Source organism: Camelus dromedarius, chromosome 11 (genome assembly GCF_036321535.1).
Source record: "Camelus dromedarius isolate mCamDro1 chromosome 11, mCamDro1.pat, whole genome shotgun sequence".
Lineage (NCBI taxonomy): Eukaryota > Metazoa > Chordata > Mammalia > Artiodactyla > Camelidae > Camelus > Camelus dromedarius.
Genome location: NC_087446.1, coordinates 5729789 through 5749092, shown reverse-complemented (window position 1 = coordinate 5749092; position 19304 = coordinate 5729789). Strand labels below are relative to the sequence as shown.

Below are 19304 nucleotides of genomic sequence, written 5' to 3'. Positions count from 1 at the left end.
AGAGTACAGGCTGTTTCAGACAGCAAGAGAAAGGAAAGAAAGGTGTGAGGGTTGGGTGCTTAGTTTACAGTAAAAGTAGTTACACACCCCATAGTCAGAGTGCGATCTGTCTTAGAAGGGAGAGTGGCCACAAGGTGTGGGGGGTTGTTAGTTTTTATGGGCTCAGTAACTTTATATGCTTACAAGTGGGAGGATTATTCCAACTACTCTGGGGAAGGGGATTGGATTCCCAGGAACTGGGCCACTGCCCACTTTTTGACCTTTTATGTTCAGCTTTGGAACTATCTCGGCACCTGTGGGAGAGCCACTTACCATGTTAATAGATTACAATGAGCCTATAAGGAAGCTCAAGTTCTCAAGGTCTGGAAGTCAAATCTCCGACCATCTTGGGCCTTGATGTTAATTGCTGTTGTTTCTTGAATGGCTGTGCTCTGCCCGCTTCCTTCCTATCGCGAAAGGAATGTTCTTTGTTATATTCAAAGGGCAGCAGCCAGGTGCCTGAGGGAACTTGGAGCAGGAATCTGCCAGATGTCTGGGGATCCCACACTCACCAGGTGCCCTGCCCGCTGTGGCTGCTCCCTGGGCCTTCACCAGCTCCTGGTCCCCCACAGGGGCAAGGGTGGCCATGGGGACTGTCCAAACGTCAGGGTACCGCCGCCCACGTGTCACCGCCCCCTGTGTAGCCCGGGATTTGGGAGGTCCTTTGGCCACAGCCGCCGGGCGTTCTGCTCACAGCCTGCGCCGGGAGGGTACTGGGGTTTCCTAGCGCAAGTCTCCAGAGCGGAAGGTCCCTTTCGGCCAGAACTGAGGACCGGATTCCACTGCCGCTGAGACCCAGCCTGCTGCCCGGAAGACTTTGGCGGCGCGCGGAGAGGCAGGGGGCGGGGCCGGCGGGCGAGGGGCGGGACCTGGGGAGATGGGGCGGGACCTGGAGAGATTAACCGGGCTGGAGTGACCACCGCCGGGAGACTGCGGAGGCGAGCGATGGGTGAAGATTCCTGGTCCCGGGCCCCTTAGACCTAGTGGGATGGGGAGGCCTTGCGTGCGCTTCCACCCGCCCAGCTCCCTACTTGGGACCGCGGAGGGGAAGTGGGTGGAGGGGGGTGCGCCGCTCTCCTGGCTGTAGCAAGTCCTTCAGCATCCCGGGGACCATGCCGAGCCTCACTGGCCGGCTGGAGGGTGCGGTCTCCGAGAACCTGCTGCATGTGGCCTCGCAGGATTCCGGGAGCCCCAAGTTAGAGGAGCAAGCTCCGGGAGTTTGGGGGCACGCAGGTCTCAGGCCCAGCGGGAGGGCACGCAGGGTGGAAAGTTTAGCACTGAGCGGTGGAGGAAGCAGCCCTGACCCGAGCAGGACAGGGACAAGTAGTGCTAGGTGGTCAGGGCCGCGGCCTGGGGTCCTTCCGCCTGTGCTGAATCCTTGCTTTGCCTGTTCTCCCTGTGTGACCTTGGGCACGGACTGCACCTCCCTGTGCCTCAGCGTCTGGGTTTGCGGAGGGAGGGCGATAGTGATCCATCTTACTGAGGGTGTGGGGTGTCGGACCACCCCATCTGGCCCTCAGTGAAGGCTTAGACGGTGTTGGCCATTGTTATTACTCTGTTTACTGCAGTTTTACGGAAAAGGAAACTGAGGCTGAGAACTTGTTTTACTAACTTGCTCAAGGTCACACAGCCAGCAAGTGGTAGAGCCCAGGCCCAGCCAACCCCCAACCTATTCTAGAAAATTCTGCCACAAAGCCTTCCCAAGGTTTTCCTCACCCAGTGGACCAATTTACCTTTCTCTCCAAATATCCCCACACCCACATATGGCTTTCTCCCCATAACCCCCTGGGGGTAGCATGGGAATCTGAGCCCCCTGGGTACTGCTGATGCCCTGGACACATTGGGGCACAGAGGAGGGGCTCAGGAAGTGCTGTCTTCGGCTTGGTGAATGGTCACTTTTTATTTCAGGTCAGTTCTCAGAGCTGAAGCTAGCTGTGCCTTGGGGCCATATCGCCGCCAAAGCCTGGGGCTCCCAGCAGGGCCCCCCAGTTCTCTGCCTGCACGGCTGGCTGGACAATGCCAACTCCTTTGACAGACTCATCCCTCTTCTTTCGAAAGGTGGGCCCGGGGCTGAAGGGAAGCCAAGGGGTGAGGCAGCGGGACTGCAGGAGAATGAGGAGGGGGAGACGGCTGACCTAGACGCCTTCCTCTACCCTTTACTTCTGTCTCAGACTTTCATTATGTTGCCATGGATTTCGGGGGTCATGGGCTCTCGTCCCATTACAGCCCAGGTCTCCCGTATTACCACCAAAACTTTGTGAGTGAGGTCCGAAGGGTTGCAGCAGGTGAGTAAGAGATGGAGTGTGTATGTTTTTGTGTATGTGTGTGCAAGTGCACGCCAGGGGCCAGGGGTAGGGTGCCCTGGGATGTCCGCTCATCCTTGGAGTGGGGTGTGGTGGCCAGGAGGCAATGCTGGCTTAGGAGTGACTTGGGGTCTGGCCCCAGTTTTGCCAGCAATTCTTGGGTGACTTTGGGAAAGCTGGAGAAAGCTGCCAAGAAGAGCTCGCTTCCTCCTGTGGGTTCTACCGGGGCAGTGGAGCTGGGGCCCCACTAAACTGGTGTCCTGAGTGGGGCATCCCAGATGCTGGGGAGGGATTTCCAGAGCACAGGGACTGCAGAACGGAGGGCAGAGGGAGTCTAGGCCCATCAAGACCTGGCTCCCTGTGCTTTCAGCCCTGAAATGGAGCCGTTTTTCCCTCATCGGCCACAGTTTTGGTGAGTACACTTTGTCCAGGACCAAACTGGTCCCAGGTGGTGGGGCTGCAAGGAAGGGAAAGGAGTGGGTACACAGGTGCCTTTCCCTTGCACCGCAAGGAGAGATGAGGGGGTCCACTAGACACTGACCTTTGGGCCCTTTCGCCTTAGGCCTTCTCCCAATGTGACAAGGAAAACATGGCCTTTTGAATGGTCAGGTCTGATCCAGGGGCCACCTGGCCCTAGGGAGGGAGCCTCAAGTGTAATGGTGGGGACAGGAGCCAGGCCCTGGACTTGGGGGTGGGTCAGCCCCCTGGGAAGGAGTTTTAGTAGGGTTTTGAGAGTTGGGGAATATCAACTGACTATTCTTTTGTCCCCCAGGTGGCCTTGTGGGTGGAATGGTAAGTAGATTGTTTTGCAGTGACACCTCTGGCCACTGCTCCCGGTGGGGTGGGGAGAGTAGGACGAGGAAGGGGAGGTTACCTGGAAAGAGAAGTGCCTCCTCATAGCAGGAGTTTCAGGCCAGCGTTTTCGGGGCTGGTGCCAGCGTGCTTTGTGGATCCCATGATAACCATTATTGCAGGGAGGTTCCTGTTGGGGAAGTGTTTCGACATTGTCCATCCCTTCTGTCACAGAGAGTCCTGGAGTCCAGCCATCATGCATAAATTGGTGCTGGGTGTGGACTGTCAGGGGAGGGGAGAGGAAGGTGCCCTAAAGGGATAGGAGATTCTTACCGGCCAGTACCCTCCCCCCAGCCTGAAACACTAGTGTCCCCAGGGAAAAGTCTGCACTCCTTTTCCTTCTTCCCCTTCTAGTCATTCTTCCCTTCTTGTGCCACATCATAGTTTTCCTGTGTCTTCCCCGAGATGGTGGATAAACTTATCTTGCTGGACGCCACACCATTTTTTCTGGACACTAATGTAAGAAGGGGGCTTCCATGCATACTGTCACTAGGGGAGACCCAGGTCCCAGGTAGTGGATACCAGGGAGGCGGGAGGAGGTGGCAGAGGTTAGATAAGGGGGTTCGGGGCCCCCCACAGAGGACAGGATTATGCTGTTTGTACCCTAGTAGTGGGCAGCAAAGGGGTGCAGGGACCTTTGTTATCCTTGGAAACCCTGTGTGTGGCCTGGGATCTGCAGAGTGCCCTGGCTTTGATCATGAAGTGGCAGGGATGGGAGAGGGTAGGAGCAGTGGGCTGAGGAAGCTCTGGGGAGCACAGTTTGATAGGCACCGCACTTATTCTCAGACAAGTGCCTTTGAGCTGTGCACACACTGCACAACTGCACACAGTAGGCCTGAGTGTGGTCTAGTGGGAGGAGTGCTGACCCCTCCCTCCACCACCACCCATGACAACCACCAGTGCTGTCTCTGCATCTGAGTCCTGGCTCTGCTGTTTATCTGCTGTGTGACCCTAGGCAGGTCACCTCTCCTCTCTGGGCCTCAGTTTGCTCACCTGTAAATGTAGGAGGTTGGACTGGAGGACTCAGGAAGTGCCTTCCAGCTCTGCCAGCCCATCATTCTGTTCCCAAGGGCTCGGTCTCTCACAGCTCCTTCATCAGTTTCAGTTTTCTTGTCCATAAAATGACCACAAATTCCATATAGGCAAGAACCATGGCTGTCTCTTTACCACCACGTGCCCAGTCCTGGCACATAGTAAGTGCTCAATAAATGCACACTGTGTGAATGGAGAGTCGTGGGTTACTGCGGTGATCTGAGACTGTGGTGGCCACGGTCTCCCTTCTTTATCAGTGTCATCCACTGAATGCATAGACACAGTGCTCCTGGGGGCTTCCTCCTGGGGGCTCTGGTGAGTGGTCCTCCGTGTCCTGCGTTCCCTGGAGGATGGGTGGGAGCGTGACTTCACATTGCTGCTCCAGGCAGTGGGCTGTGGATAGGGCCAGGTCGTTCCCAGAGTGAGCTGGGGTGAAAATGGGTGCACTGGAACCCTGGAACTGTTCCCCCTCTGCCATCTCCTCTCCACCACGTGGAGTAATAGCGTTAATTAAAACAGGTGGCATTGCCAGCCCTGAATGGTCCGTGACTTACGGACCCCAATAGTGCACCTTGGCCAAGCGCTGGGCAGTTGACGGAGATTTCCTTTCCCCTCCGTCATCCAGCCTGATCCCTCCAGCTGTCTCTGGCCACAGACCGGACTGGGCTGGGTGTGGCTGAGGCAGACAACTTGCTCCGGATCACAGGGCTAGCTAGCAGGGCCTGATCCCTCACTGGGTCAGAATGCATCGCGGGCTAAGAGGGGTGCAGCTGAGGGTGGAGGGTGGGGCTGGGGGTGGGACTGGGCCCCTTTGCAGCCAGGAGCCCTGCGCACCCAGCAGAACCCACGAATCCTCAGGAAATAGAGAACTTGCTGACCTACAAGCGGAGAAACACAGAGCACATGCTGCAGGTGGAGGCCTCCAAGAAGCCCTCGAAAGTGGTCAGCCAGGAGGCGATGCTGCAGGGGTGGGTGCTGGCGGGTGAGACGGGTGGGGTCGGAGGCCTGGGGGAGCTGGGGACACTGAGGGGGGAAATCCCCACGGAGGAAGCTTCCGTCTCCTACTTACAAATCCACACCAAGCCTGTTTCTCTCTGTGCTCCCCGGGCGGCAGGCCTCCTGGGGCTCCTCAGATGCCCCAGCTGGGACTTTACCTGCCTTCATTCTTCCCTCTCTGGAGCCACGCCCTTCACCCCATCCCTCCACATGCTCTCTGCCCTGCTACACACACACACACATACACACCACTGATGTGAATATCCCCATCTATACTGGCCCGTGTCCTTTGAGGGGCGGCTTCCCCTTCCCTGCCCTCCTCTCCTTTCATCTCCTGCCCCAAGGCACCCAGCGTCCTTCTGTCTCCCTCAGGTTCCTGAAGAATAACAGTCACGTGGGAGAGGAGTGCGGGGCTCTCCTCCTGCAGAGAGGGACCACGCAGGTGGCCACAGGTAAGGGACTCGCTTCCCGAGCCCATTGCTATTGGCACTTCTTAATGAGAAGTGATGATCGCTAAGCTTTTTCACTGCTTGCTCTGGACCAGACATACTAAGTGCTTTGCAAAAAGTAGTTCATTTAATGCTCCCACTGCCCTATACTCATCCTATTTAGAGCAGGAGAAGCAGGCTTAGGTGCCGGGTCAGACGGCAACTGCACATCCCGGAGAGCCACGTCCTGTGGGGACCTTGATCAGGGGTCTTGGGACTGAATACTGCTCTGCTGATCTTGTGCGGTGGGTGCCCAGTCCAAGACTAGGCTTTGAGAACTCCTATGGGGCTAGTGACTTTGAAGAGGTTTTTCAGAAGGGAGAATTGGAGTTGGTGGTACCTTGGCTTCAGGGCAGCATCAGGCCTGTGTTTTCTACACTTTGTTTCATTCAGGAAACCCAAGTCTGCTCTGTGCCCATCCCCAAGCGAGGCTGTAGGAGTCTTGGTGGGCAAGAACAGACGCCCGCCGTATCCTGGTGGCGCAGTACCTGCTGGCATAGCTCCATGGGGCGGCCGCCCACAAGTGCCCTCGCTGGCAATGTCTCCCCCAGGAGTTGCGCAGGGAGGAGGCTCTGCTGCCTCAGGCGTCGTGGGCGAGCCCCTCCCCGGCACCAGACTCCCTGGTCTTCTGGATGAGTTCAGTTTATAAGGAGCCAAATGAGGCAAAGATCAAAGACTCAAGTGCCTGTGGGACTGAGCAAGTTGTGGAATCACTCCACCTGCTGTGGTGAGGCCGCAGGAAGTGATGGGGCCTGGGCACGGAGACGGCGCTCCCAGTGGTTATCATGTGGGGGACTCGAGTCCAGCATGGCCAGAATTCCCAGTTGCTCAGAAGAAGTCAGAGATCTGCTGTGTTGTAATTTCCCCCCAGAAATTGCCAGTGCACCGTGAGGTCAGATGGACTATGCCTAAGGAGGTTTTGTGAGCTGCTGTGGGGGACTACCTTAGTTATCGCCTCTGAGCCTTTGCCCCTCCCTGCAGATCTGTCGGGGGGAAGGGAGGTTGTCTGATGTCCTGGATGTGCTGGCACAGATGGCTGGCCTGAGGGGCCCCGGGCGCAGAAGTGGGCTAATCTGGAGTAAGACACGTCCCTGACCAAGCTGGGGAAGCCGATCAGGCCAGGCTGGGGTCACGTGAAACGGTGAGCACAGACGCTGAGCCAGTTGTCAAGAGGGTGGGGAGAAGAGGGAGGAGGGTGGGAAGGGTACTGGGGCAGTGGGCAGGTGGCTGCGTCTTTGTGTCCCGACCAGCCCCTCTGCAGTAGTGTGGCCCTTTGAGGCCTGGGGTTAACCTAAAAGGACACTAAGCAGGCTCCCAGACCCAGCCGAGCCGGGGGACAGTGAGGGAGCCGGTGCTCCAGGCTCCTCCTGAGCCCTTTCCCTCAGGCCCCAGACCCCCTCACAGCCCCCATTCCATTCTGGAGCAGGACACCTCCATCATCCAGTGACCCCCCAAAATCTGTATTCCTTTCCTAGGGCTTCTGTTAAAAAGTCCCACAGACAGGGCAGCTTAAACAGCAGACATTTATTCTCTCCCAGTTTTGAGGCTAGAAGCCCGAGACCAAAGCACTGAGGGACTGTGACAGGCTGCCCTGCCTCGCCCAGCTTCTGGTGGCCTCAGGCTCACCTTGGCTCATGTGCGGCCCTCTCCCTGCATTTCGCAAAGTGTTGGGTGAGAGCGCACTGACAGAAACAGCGGTGAAGGAGTCAGGATGCGGGGCCGAGTTTGTACTTTGCTCTTCGAAATAGAAGGGTCTGGGTTGGCCTCGCGGAGAAGGTGACTTCTGAACCCAGTGACTCAGGTGAGCTTCCAAGAAAGGCTTCGAGGCATGAGCTTCATCCGGCTTGTGGGAGAAACAGGAGGCAGTGAGCCAGGGCGAGGAGGGAGGCCAGCTCTTGTATGACCCACCTCGTATCCGCGTTCCCATCACAGCCCTGGCCCAGGCCTCCTGGGAACAAGCTCGAGGTGTTGGCATAAGGGAGGGAGAGTCCAACTACGGTTGGGGTTAATGACCAAGGATAGGGGTGGATGAGTGGGTACAGTTCAGTGGTAGAGTGCATGCTTAGCATGCATGAGGTCCTGGGTTCAATCCCCAGTACCTCCATTTAAAAAAATATATTAAAATTGAAAAATGACCAAGGACAGCCCTCTGTCAGTGTCCAGCCCTTGCAGCCAGCCTACCATGGAGGATGCTCAGACACTTCACAAGCTGGGCTGTTCTGGGGCTGCAAGCATGATTTGTTTTGACTTGTGCAGTTTAAACACAAAAATTTGGCATGAGGGGGATTTTTCAATAGGTTGGTTGTATTTAGCATAGAAAGGTTTTATGTAAAAATGGAGATTTCCAGTTTCTTTTGACAAATGGCAACACATTCTGCATTCCCCATGGGCACCAGCAGCTGGGCAGAGAGCCGGTGGCCATGTGAGCAGGTGGTGTACCCTCTCTGCCCTGCCTCTGTTGGCATTTGAGTCCATGACCTTGGCAGGTCCCAGCAGAAGAAGACGGGTGGTGCACCAGCTTCCCAATAGCTCTGTGTGTTCACCAACACAGAAGCTCCCCAAACTCTCAGGTTCAAGGATGTTTATGGGGACTCAGTCACGTTCCATGATTGATTATTGACTGAATCTCTAGCTCCTCTGCTCTTCCTGAACGATCGGGGGCAGGGCTGAAAGTTCTAAGCTTCTAATCACGGCTTGATCTTTCTGGTGACCAGCCCCCATCCTGAAGACATCCCAGAGCCCACCAAGGGTCCCCTCATTAGAACAAAAGATGCTCCTATCACCCAGGAAATTCCAAGGAATTTAGGAGCTCTGTGTCAGGAACCTGCGTTAGTGACCAACTGTTAGGTTAAAAGATGCTCTGAGCACTTTTACCACTTTAGAAGATGACACATTTTTACAAACTCTGGCCAGGAGCCAAGGACCAGGATGAAAAAATATGTTTCACAATATCACAGCCTCAATATCACAATATTATAGCCTCTAGTTATTGGCTATGGCAGGAAAGGAGGGAGTCTAGGGTTCTGATAATACGTCCTGCATTCAAAACGATTGTCTTATAAAATGTGCGTTTCATGCAACTTTTCCAGGTGGGCGGGACTGAAACCCTTGGAGAGGGCATCACTCACAGGTCGCGGGGGAGCCCCAGGCGCTGGTGCAGAGTCCACCCCTCCAGGCTGTGCCAGGCCTCTCCTCCCCGGGCTGGACCCAGCCTCATCCCTCCTTGCTTCCTTCCCAGTAAAGCTGAGATGCTGACATCTGCCTCTGTATGGTTGTTAAGGGAATTCAATGAGATAAATTGGTGCGAAAGCCCTGTTCCCCTGGCTTTTGGCGCTTGGTGACTGTGGGGTTGGAATCTAACTGAGGAAAGTACTGAACACCAGTCTCTTTCAAGTCCAGAAATGCCAGGGCCACTTGATATTTGGACTCATTATTTAAGTGACATCTGTGCTGGCCCACTGGGCTGAGAAACACAGTTCCTGCCCTCACAATGATCGTTGTCACAGGGGAGGCAGGCAGAAGCAGCCAGCTGTGGGAAGGCCACAGCAGGTCAGGATGTGTCAGGTGGAAGGAGCCTTAGAAGAGCTGGAGGACTTGGCTGAGGGGAGGAGCAAGCCTCAGGGCAGAGAAAACAGCATGATGGGGGAACCCCAATACCTTGGGGGTCACCCCCCCACCAGATAACCTCTTTTTAAGTCTTTTCACGTCTTCTGAGCAGCTGAAGCCCAGGCTGGGAAGAAGGAGGGCAGTGAGCCTGGGGCAGGGGACCCAGGGGTCACCCCCAGTCCTGCACACACAGCGGATCCAGTCATCTGTGCAGGGAGGTCATGGCAGGAGCCGGAGGTGGCCCAGAGGCCTCGGCCTTGGCTTCGTGAGGCTGAGAGGATCTAGTAGTGCGGCAACCAGAGAGTCTTCCAGTTGCATGGTCCTTCTAAGCATCTGAGTCATAAATGCCTGGCTAAGAACCTCTGTCAACAATTAATCATCTAAATTTATCATCTAAAAGTTCCATAATCTCTAATTAAAGGGGGAAACTTATTTATGGAAAATAGCTCTCTTAATGTTTCCATAATTGTTTCTTTCTCGGAAAGCCACTTTGTATGCAAACATCAGTTTTCCGGCAGGGAGACCTAACGTCCCTCCCCTGATGGACCCCTCCCCTTAAACCCTCTCCCCCGTGGGATTGATGGTCTTCCAAAGTGCTGGGCAGAGATGCCAGCCTGGTTGTCATTTATTTTTGTTTTTTAATTTACTATTACTTTTTTTGAACAGGTGCTAGGTCATATGGTTTAAAAATTCCATACCCTCCTGTTTAAGTTTGTTCACGTCCTTCCTGTATTTTCTTAGATAAATGCAAACACTTGCAAATATATGCCTTCATCTCCCTCTTACAACCGGGCCTCGCTGCAGAGCTGGTTCTGCAGCCTCCTTGCTACCTGTACTTACCATAGATCTTGGAGATTAGGTCACATCTTCTTCACAGATGCAGAACGTTCCCTGTATGACTGTCATCACCAATTTAACCAGTTCCCTACAGAGGACGCTAAGTGTTTCCAGTTTTCGCTGTTACAAGCAAGGCCACACTGCATAGTCATGTTCTTGGCTTTGCGGAAGTGTTAACAACCTATATAGTTCGTGGACACACACACAGATTAAAACTACATTGAGATATCATTTCTCCCCTGGCAAGAGGTCCTAGGTTTCAAAGGCATTGCCAGGTGCCCTCCATGGCTGTCCCTTAGCACTCTGGCCTGTGTTTGTTGGATGAAAGGCCTATGTGCCCGGCTGTCACTAGGTTGGAATTCTGTCCACTTTATGGGTGAGAAGTTATATCTCAATGTGGTTTTAATTTGTATTTTCTTTTTACGATAATTTTCATTTCTCGTTTTTTTGTTTGTTTGTTTAGTTGGTTGGTTCTTTCCTGAGAACTGTACATTCCTGTCCTCTTGTCCATCTGTCTAATGGGTTACTGGTCTTTTCTCAGTTTTTAGGAAATTTTCATATGTTGGAGAGATTGAATTACAAATACTTTTTCCCAGGTTGTCATTTGGTTTTGCTTAGAGTTTTTTTTTGTTGTTGTTTTTTATTTATTTCCCCTTGCAATGCAGAATTGTTTTTGGTGTAATTGAATTAGGTCTTTTTTATGGCTTTTGCAGGTTGAGTCATAGTTAAAAGCTCGTGTTTGATTCTGATACTGTTCGGGGCGGTTGGCATTTAAACATTGGACACATTGGGGATTGATCTAGAGGACAGGGTGAGGTTTGGATCTACCTTTGTCTTTTTCCAGATGGCTCCTCAGTTGTAATTCCACTTTATAAAAGTCTGCCTGTCTGCACCCTCACCGGCATAAGGGGCAGCCACATCCTACCCTGGCTGCCCGTCTGTCCTGGCTCATCTCTGGGCCTTGTTTCTGTCTTTCTGTGAGTCTGGCTGTCTGTCACTTGCCAGCACTGCATGGGGTAGATTACTGAGGCCCCACGGTGGGCTTAATGTCTATAGGGCAGTCTCCTTTCCTGGCTCTTTTTCAGTTTTCTTGCTACATTGTTTTTTCTGATTTATTTTTCCATATGAACTCTAGAACCAAGTAGTTTAGTTCCCCTCCAAAATCCTGTTGGTGCATATGTGTACATTTAACTAATAATAATATTATTAATAATAGTAATCACAGTAGCAGTAATGTGCCCATCACCCAGCCAGAGAAGAGAACAGCACCTGTTCCTCTGAGCCCTGGCCACCCCTGATGCCACTCCCTCTCTGACACCCGAGGAAAACATCTACTCACTCGCTCACCAAGTGCTTTCTGAGCACCTGCCGTGTGGCAGGCTCCATTCTTGTTCTCGGGCCTGGGGACTGAGCTGTGAATAACGGACCAAACTCCTTGTCCTCAGGGAAGCTTAAGGCTTCTCGGAAGAAAGAAGCAGCAGAAGGTAGACACTAGAGCTTGTTAGAAAGTGCGGGAGTCATGGAGAAAAGTAATCAGAGGGGGCGGAGGGGCTCGGGCGAGATGTTTGTGAGTTTAAAGGGGTCATCAAAGAGGACTGGCTGGGACGGGGGTGTTTGAGCAAAGACGTGTAGGAAGGAGGGGGCCGCCTTACTTCTCTCGGGCAGCACGTTTGTGGGGTTGACCCCCTACTCTCCGCGCTGCTGGCATTGGGCCGGGTCTGAGGGTCTGTGCCTCCCTGACGCCCTGTGGCCACTTCCTGAGGGACACTGTCCAGGCAGGAATTGCCAGGTGTCCATCCTCCTGGGTGAGGCCAGGTTGCCCCCGTTGGAACTGTCAAGTGGAGATGGGACCACCCAGGCCTCGACCCCTCCCACCTTTCTTTTTTGGCTCAATTTCTCTTCAACAAGTGATGATGCGATTCTTAGCTGTTGGGTACCTCCTGGTGCGTAAAGATCTGAATGAACATTGTAAGGTTCTCAGAGACGAGACTGCAATGCCAGGTGGGTCCTGTTCCCACCACCATCATCCTGTGCTGCCCTCTGGGGTGGCCCTGGCTGAACCCCAAGAGGACGTTGGGGGTGGTCCCCGCAGGTCCAGGCTGAAGAAATGAGCCCTGGCTGAAAGGGCCTGGGGTCCCCGGGGAAGCCGAGCTGAGGCCCCGTCTCTGTGCTTCCTTCCAGGTCTGGTGCTGAACAGAGACCGGAGGATCGCCAAGGTGAGTACCGCCGTCTTCCTGCCCCTTCACAGTTTGCCTGTCAGCCTCTTTCTTTTTCTTCTTTTATTGTAGTAACATAAATATAGCATAATATTTATCATTGTAAAACCATTCATAAGTGTGCCTCTTAGTGGCATTGAATACATACATTCACGATGTTGTGCCCACCACCCCCAAATTTTTTATCATCCCCAAAATAAAACCTCCATACTCACTAGACACCAAGGCACCCTCCCCCAGCCCCTGGCAACCGCCATTCTGTTTTCTGTCTCTGTCAATTGACTCCTCTAGGGACCTCATATAGGTGGAATCGTGCAGTATGTGGCTTTTTGTGTCTGGCTTCTTTCACTTAGATACTGTTTTCAAGGCTCATCCACTTGAGAGCGTGTGTCAGAATTTCATTCCTTTTATGGCTGAATACTGTGGATGTACCATTCATCCACGGATGGTCACCTGGGTTGTTTCCACCTTCTTGGCTGTTGGGAGTAACGCTGCTGTGAACGATGGTGTACTGATATCCATTTGAGTCCCTGCCTGCAGTTCTTTTGGATGTACACATAAGAGTGGGACTTTTGTGTCACGTGTGAGGCCAATGTTTAACCTTTTGAGAAACCGTCAACCTGCTTTCCATAGTGGCTGCACCACTTCACAATCCCACCAGCAAAGTGTGAGGGCTCCAATTTCTCCACGTCCTCACCAACACTTGTTATTTTCTGTTTTTTAAATTGCAGCCATCCTAGTGGGTGTGAAGTGGCATCCTGTCTCTTTAGAATCATCAGTCTCCTAATGGCAAGGGCTGGGGCAAGGGAGCGGATCCTGAAGTTACCATGTGTCCCAAATGGCGCCGGCAGGAGTAGGGCTGCACCAGGGTTTGCTCTGCCCCTGGGAGAGGTGTCAGAGCGGGTCAGAAGCGTCTGGGGCTCACAGCAGGGGCCCCTACTCTTCTCCCAAGTGCCTCATGTATGTGTGCTCCTGGAATCCTCACCGTGGCCCTGGAGGTAGGAACTGATGTGATTTGATAGTAGAACAAGTCCGTTCTCCTTGTTCTTTTAAGCATTTTCTTGGCTCTTCTTGTGTATTTCACTTCCAAATGAAGTTTAGAATGATAAACTTCTGTTAAAAATTATATTGGGATGGCATGGAATTTGTAGAGTACTTTGCGAATTCAGTTATTATAAAAATTATGAATAAGGATCACCTGGCTTACAGTAAAGACACCACCCCAATTCCGTGGGGACTGGGCAGTGGGTTATCCAGAGGGAGAAGTTTGACCCTAGATCCCTGCCTCACACTATGCACAAAAAATTAACTCAAGATGGATCATGGATAAAATATGAAAGGTACTACAGTGAATGTTCTAGAAGAAAATAGAGGAAATGGCCTTGTGACCTTGAGGTAGACAAATACATTTTAAGTAGAACAGCACACACACATATCATGAATTAATGAAAATATTGATAAATAGGGCTTTATTAAAATTTAGAATTTCTATTCATCAAAAGACAATTTTAAGAGAGGGAAAGGGCAAGCCACAGACTAGGAGAAGACATTTAAATGCATAGGTCTGCTAAAGGACTCACGTCCAGCATGTAGAAGGAACCCCTACAAACCAGTAAGATTAAAGACTGACAACCTCATTTTTAACAACTGACAAGATGTGAACAGGCACTTCTTTTTTTGTATTAATGGTTTTTTAAAAGATTGTTCTTTCTCTATTTTATTTTTTTCAGTGAGGGGAGCATAATTAGGTTTATTTATTTATTTTCATAGAGGTACTGGGAATTGAACCCAGGACCTCATGCATGCTAAGCATGCCCTCTACCACTGAGCTATGCCCACCCCCGCACATCTTGAAAGAAGCCACCCAGATGGTCAGTAAGCCCATGAATGGTGCTCAACGTCGTAAGTTATTAGGACAATGCAAATCAAAGCCCCAGTGAGATACCTCCGCGCCCTGTCCAGAACAGCTGAAACTGGGAGGCCTGACAGTAAATGCCAAGTCTTAATGCAGAGGTAGAGCAACCAGGCTCTCCCACACTGCAGGAGCAAGTATCCCTTGACGCAACCATTTTGGAAAACTGTTTGGCAGGAACCACTAAAGCAAAACATGCAAATTCCCTGCCCAGTAATCCCGCTCCCAGATAAACGCCCAGCAACAGTCTGCGCTGTGCGCTCCAGACGATGTAACGGGAATGCTCCTGGCAGCTTTACTCAGTAGCCCCGAAGTGGAATCACCCAAATGTCCCTCAGCAGTAGAGTGGAGCACATGTTATACATTCACACAGTGGAACACAGGCATGAAAACAAACCACACACATTTACAGAGTGAAAGCAGCCAAAACCAAAAGAGAACAACACCTGGTGTGATTCTTTGTATATGAAGTTCAGAAAGAAGCAAGATGGATCTGTGGGGCTGGAAGTCAGAATAGGTGGTGTGCTCGGAGAGAAGCCCCGGGGAGCCTGCGGGCGCAGCGGAGCTCCAGGCCTCCTTGGGGTCACGGCGGCCCGGCTGCACTCACTGTCCAAGGCCACGAGCAGCAGACACTCAGGTCTGTGGACTTGGCTGTCAGTTACGTGTGAACTACAAAGGAGAAATACAGATCAAGGACTGAAAGTGGACAAGGAAAAGAAGGTCCCAGGAGGGGTGGAGAGGATGAGAAAAAAGAAGCCAGAAAGAGAAAGTACGCACCCAGCAGCCGTCCTCAAAGGCTTTCTTGGAGAAATGCCCTTGTGTTGTCGCTTTTGAGGAAACTGCACACAGCCAGGCTTGTGTGACATTTTCATGTCTGGAGACATGAGTGGAGGTGACATCCCTCAATCTCTGCCGTGGGGACCAGCATATAATTGAGTTGAGGGCCTGACCGAGCCTGCAAGCCACAGAGCCCCCGTCCTGGCGGGAGACGCCTGTTAAGCAAGGCTCGGGTCGGGTGGAGGGCAGTCCGGTCCGGGAGTCCGCGCCACCTGAGTCCTGGCGCCACCTCCCGGGAGCTGCTGGCGGCAGCGCAAGCACTTGGCCTCTCGGATCCTCCCAGGGAGATCACACGTGCATGTCTGGGTCCTCAGACGTGCCTGGTGGATGATAAGGGAACCTGTTTCTGGACAAAGCACCCGAGGTTATTGTAGCCTGAGGAGCAGCAAGCGGCTGGGAGGGATCAGGGCAGAACAAGGACAGTGAGTGTTCAGGGCTGTGACCAGATAGCTGTGGGGTGCGCTCTCCCAGGAACGGTCCATGCATCGCAATGGGACAGGAGTACCGCGCATGATGTGACAGAGCCCGTCCGTAGGGGGCGCCTGCCCTCGGGGACTTCTCGGACTACAGCAGCGCAGGCCAGAGTCCATCTGAAAAGAGCGAAAAGCAGCGAGTGAGATCAACCTTAGTAATATTTTCTCGCTCCGTGTATCCCAGATGTTACCATTGCAGCACGTAATCAACATAAAAATTACTGAGATGTTTGACGTGACTTTTTCATACTAAGTCTTCAAAATCCAGTGTGCAGTTTATACCCACAGCACATCTCAGGCCGGGCTAGCCCCTTCTCAAGCACTCAGTAGCCACGTGTGACTGACGGTTATTACCGTGTGGACAGCAGACTCAGACCTCTTCAGTGGTCCCAGGACAGGGAGGTCAGGGCTGTGATGGAGGCCAGCGGGGGCTGTGGGGACATCAAGGTGTACTCTTTCTGCACGGTGGCTTAGCAAATTTCTTCCTCATTGGAACGGTCAGTGGAGGTGGGTGAGCCCTGCTTGCAGAGTCCAGGGCCCAGGGTGGCTGGGCAGCACTGCAAGGCAGCGCGTGAGACAGGACAGGAGGTGTGGAGGGGCCACACCTCAGCCCTAAAATCAAAGCCCAGGAGTAGCCCAGGTCACTTCTCTGTGCTTAGTTGTACGGCGACCCTTGGCTGAGGGGATTCTGGGAAGTGCCCTCTGGCTGGGCAGCCACGAGCCCAGCAAGGACAGATGCAGGGGGAGGACGACTCTTCGGCCTGAGGGAGTTAAAGAGCCCTCTGCTGAGGAGGTGATGTGCCTGGGCACGGGGCGTGCTCCTGGGTTAAATGGCCAAAGGAGTCCCCTCTTTCCCTAAAAGAGGATGAGGCTTCACACCCACAGCAGTGCTGGTGCCTTGTGGTGAGAATTCTATGGTTTTGTCTCTGCAGATAGAGCATTGCTTAGATTTCGTCAGCAAGGAGCTGTTTGAGCACTACATCAGGAAGCTGCAGGCCCGCGTCCTGCTCATCAAGTAAGTCTGAACCTAGTGCCCCAGACAGACGGGAGTGCCAGCATCTCCAGTGTCACGCTGCCGTCTTTCTTGGTTAGCACCCCCGCAGCTGGTGTGTGGAAGGCAGGGCGATGGGAGGGCTTGGGCAGCAGGGAATGGCAAGGACTACACCACACCTTCAGCAGGTGTCCGTGGAGGGGACACCCGGGTAAGGCAGAGGCTGGCAGACACTACAGTCTAGCCTTCGCTGTACCAAATCCTCCAGCCCCTGCACCCCTCGCATCCCCAGGCCTACACTTCCTCCATCTGCCTTCCTCCCCTCCCCCACCCCCCAGCCAGAAGCCATCCACTGCCCCTGGGTCCCACAGCACAGCGAGATCCCACATCCACAGCTTAGATGCCACCCCCAACTCCACCACAGCCACGCTGGACCATGGCATGCTCGAGGCAGGAACTGTCACTCCCAGGGACACATCTGTGTCTCAGGTGTCGAGCACAGGGGTTTAGAAGGCATGGACTTGAGGTGCAAATCCAAACCACAGTGAGATACACTGCACACCCTCTAGGATGGCTAGACTCTAAAAGTGAGATAAGAAGTGTGGCAAGGATGTGGAGAACCAGAACCCTCACTTTGCTGTGGGATTGTAAAATGATGCAGTCACTTTGGAAAATAGTCTGGCAGCTCCTCGAGCCATTAAATTACCAGGTGACCATATGACTCCACAGTTCCACTCCTAGGTATGAATCCAGCACCTGTCCACACAACAGCTTGTACTGACAGCTCATACAGCAGCCTTCAAAACAGAGTGCATAGTGCTGGAGGCAACCCAAATGTCCATCAACGGACAGATTAGCAAAACGTGCCTTATCCGCACAATGGACTGTTTTTCAGCAATACAGTGCAGTGAGGCAGTGATACACACATGGATGAACTGTGGAAACACTATGCTAATTGAAAAAAGCCATTCACAAAAGTCCACTTAGTGTGTGATTCTATTCACATTTAAGTCCAAAGAGGGACCTCTAGAGGCAAAGCTGAGCAGTGGTTATGCAAGACTGGGAGCTGTGTGTGTGGTGTGTCTGAAAACTACAGGTTTGGGATTTTTTTTGAGGTGATAAATGTTCTAAAACTGATGATTGATGGTTACACAACCTTGAGTGTACAAAAATCCATGGGATTGTACACTTTAAATGGCTGAAATGATCCCAATAAAGCTGTTAAAAAGATCCCGGCTCTGCCATTTGGTGGCTGTGCCCGTGGGCAGGACTGTTGAGACAAGCCTGAAACACTTTGCTTGTGGGGGCCGCGGTGAGCTCTGAGTGCCAGTGGGGAATGGACGACTCAAACGTGAATTAAATCTGGTTCAGAGGGACCCAGCTGTGGGAAAATCAGAGGGAGCCCAGGCCTGTTTTCTTAAAGCCTGGAGCCCAAGGGAGGGGGCAGAATGCAAGATGGTCCGAGATGAACCTTCCTCCTCCGTTTTCCAGGGCAACCCAAGGATATCATGATGTGAGGAGAGAGAATGATGCCAACACAGAACCCATGCTGTTCAAGATCGGTATGCTGAGAGCTGTCCTGAAAGAGGTGGGTGCGCAGGGCTCGGGTGGCTGGGGCCTGGGGCGGTGCCAGGCTGCTCTGGGCTCCACACCTCACCCACCCCTTTTCCTGCCCTGGTCTAACAGGTGACCCCCAGGAGCTACCAGGCCTCACTCCCTGCTATGGTCAGTCCGAGACCTGGGGCCAATTGTAAATCAACAGATTTTTCATTGGCAGAATCTTCCAGTTTCATTGTCCTCATATATCCCCAGGCCAAGCCCAACTCAGCAGCCCCATAATTTCCTAGGGCCCCAAATGGGAACAGATGACCAGTCCCATCAGTAGGTGCTGGCCTCCAAGTTGGAGGGCTGGGACATGTGACTTTGACCCTTCCCTGCGGCCTGTGCAGATAACTTGGCATTGTCACAAAAGGGAAGCCCCTGTGGCTGGCTGGCCAGAGGGCCGTGCCTTCCTGTCTTGTCGGCCTCTCTCCTGGGCAGGAGCAAGTCTGAAAGGCTGCTCATTCTGCTTTTTCCAAGCGGACCTTATATGATGATCAGAACCAGGAGCCCTGAATACTGGCCCCCTCCCCAATCTAGCTCTATTACCTCAGCTCCGAACGGCCTAGAACCCCAGGCTTTAGGCTTTCCCCCCTCCAGCAGGCCTTTCTCACTGGCCAGGCCCTGAATCACCCAGAGGGTGCAGTGACTGGCTGGGGCCTGCAGAGCTGTGGGTCAGTCACTGCTAAGGCTCCTGGTGTGGGACACTTGGAATCTCGGGAGGCAGTAGGCACGGGAAAGCACCAACATGCCCTCGGCCCCCTCCTCTGTCACCTCACCACACATCCCCTCCCTCCCCCAGCGGTTCCAGTTTGTGGAAGTCACAGGCAATCACTACGTCCACATGAACCAACCCCAGCTCGTGGCCAGTGTCATCAACTCCTTCTTACAGAGCAAGGAGAGGATCCCAGCTCAGCTGTAGCCCCGGGGCTACGAGACCTCCTGCTTAGCACGGGACTCCCAGCTCCTGAGCCCAGGCCAGGCGTGGTGGGGACAGGCCTTCCTGATCCTGAAGACCAGCATGGCTGGCACAGAAGCTTGTGGCAGAGTTGAGGAGGACATGCCAGGATTCTGACTTTAATACCTGTGACTGCAAGGGGAAGACGGTGTCTGGATTTGGGGG

The 19304-nt window shown here is 53.3% G+C and overlaps 1 protein-coding gene across 3 annotated transcripts; it reads left to right on the top strand.

The window, feature by feature from the left end:
- Positions 1 to 933: 933 nt before the first annotated feature.
- Positions 934 to 19278, top strand: SERHL2 (serine hydrolase like 2). 3 transcript variants are annotated; one of them, XM_064491398.1, is made up of 12 exons: positions 934 to 988; positions 1948 to 2097; positions 2211 to 2324; positions 2713 to 2754; positions 3115 to 3134; positions 3600 to 3653; positions 5085 to 5194; positions 5595 to 5674; positions 12335 to 12369; positions 16524 to 16606; positions 18074 to 18170; positions 18984 to 19278. In XM_064491398.1, the coding sequence occupies exons 1-12, from the start codon at positions 985 to 987 to the stop codon at positions 19101 to 19103; spliced, it is 909 nt and encodes a 302-aa protein (XP_064347468.1). In that variant the 5' UTR covers positions 934 to 984; the 3' UTR covers positions 19104 to 19278. The 3 variants fall into 3 exon arrangements, with proteins under 3 accessions (XP_064347468.1, XP_010981779.1, XP_064347469.1); XM_010983477.3 differs by having other exon boundaries at positions 3579 to 3653; XM_064491399.1 differs by lacking the exon at positions 3600 to 3653.
- Positions 19279 to 19304: the final 26 nt, after the last annotated feature.

Bases quoted from the DNA above. Each gene is read 5' to 3' on its own strand.
- SERHL2 (XM_010983477.3), top strand. The intron at 3,654-5,084 runs GTAAGAAGGGGG...ACGAATCCTCAG, and splicing joins CATTTTTTCTGGACACTAAT to GAAATAGAGAACTTGCTGAC. The intron at 12,370-16,523 runs GTGAGTACCGCC...TTGTCTCTGCAG, and splicing joins GAGACCGGAGGATCGCCAAG to ATAGAGCATTGCTTAGATTT.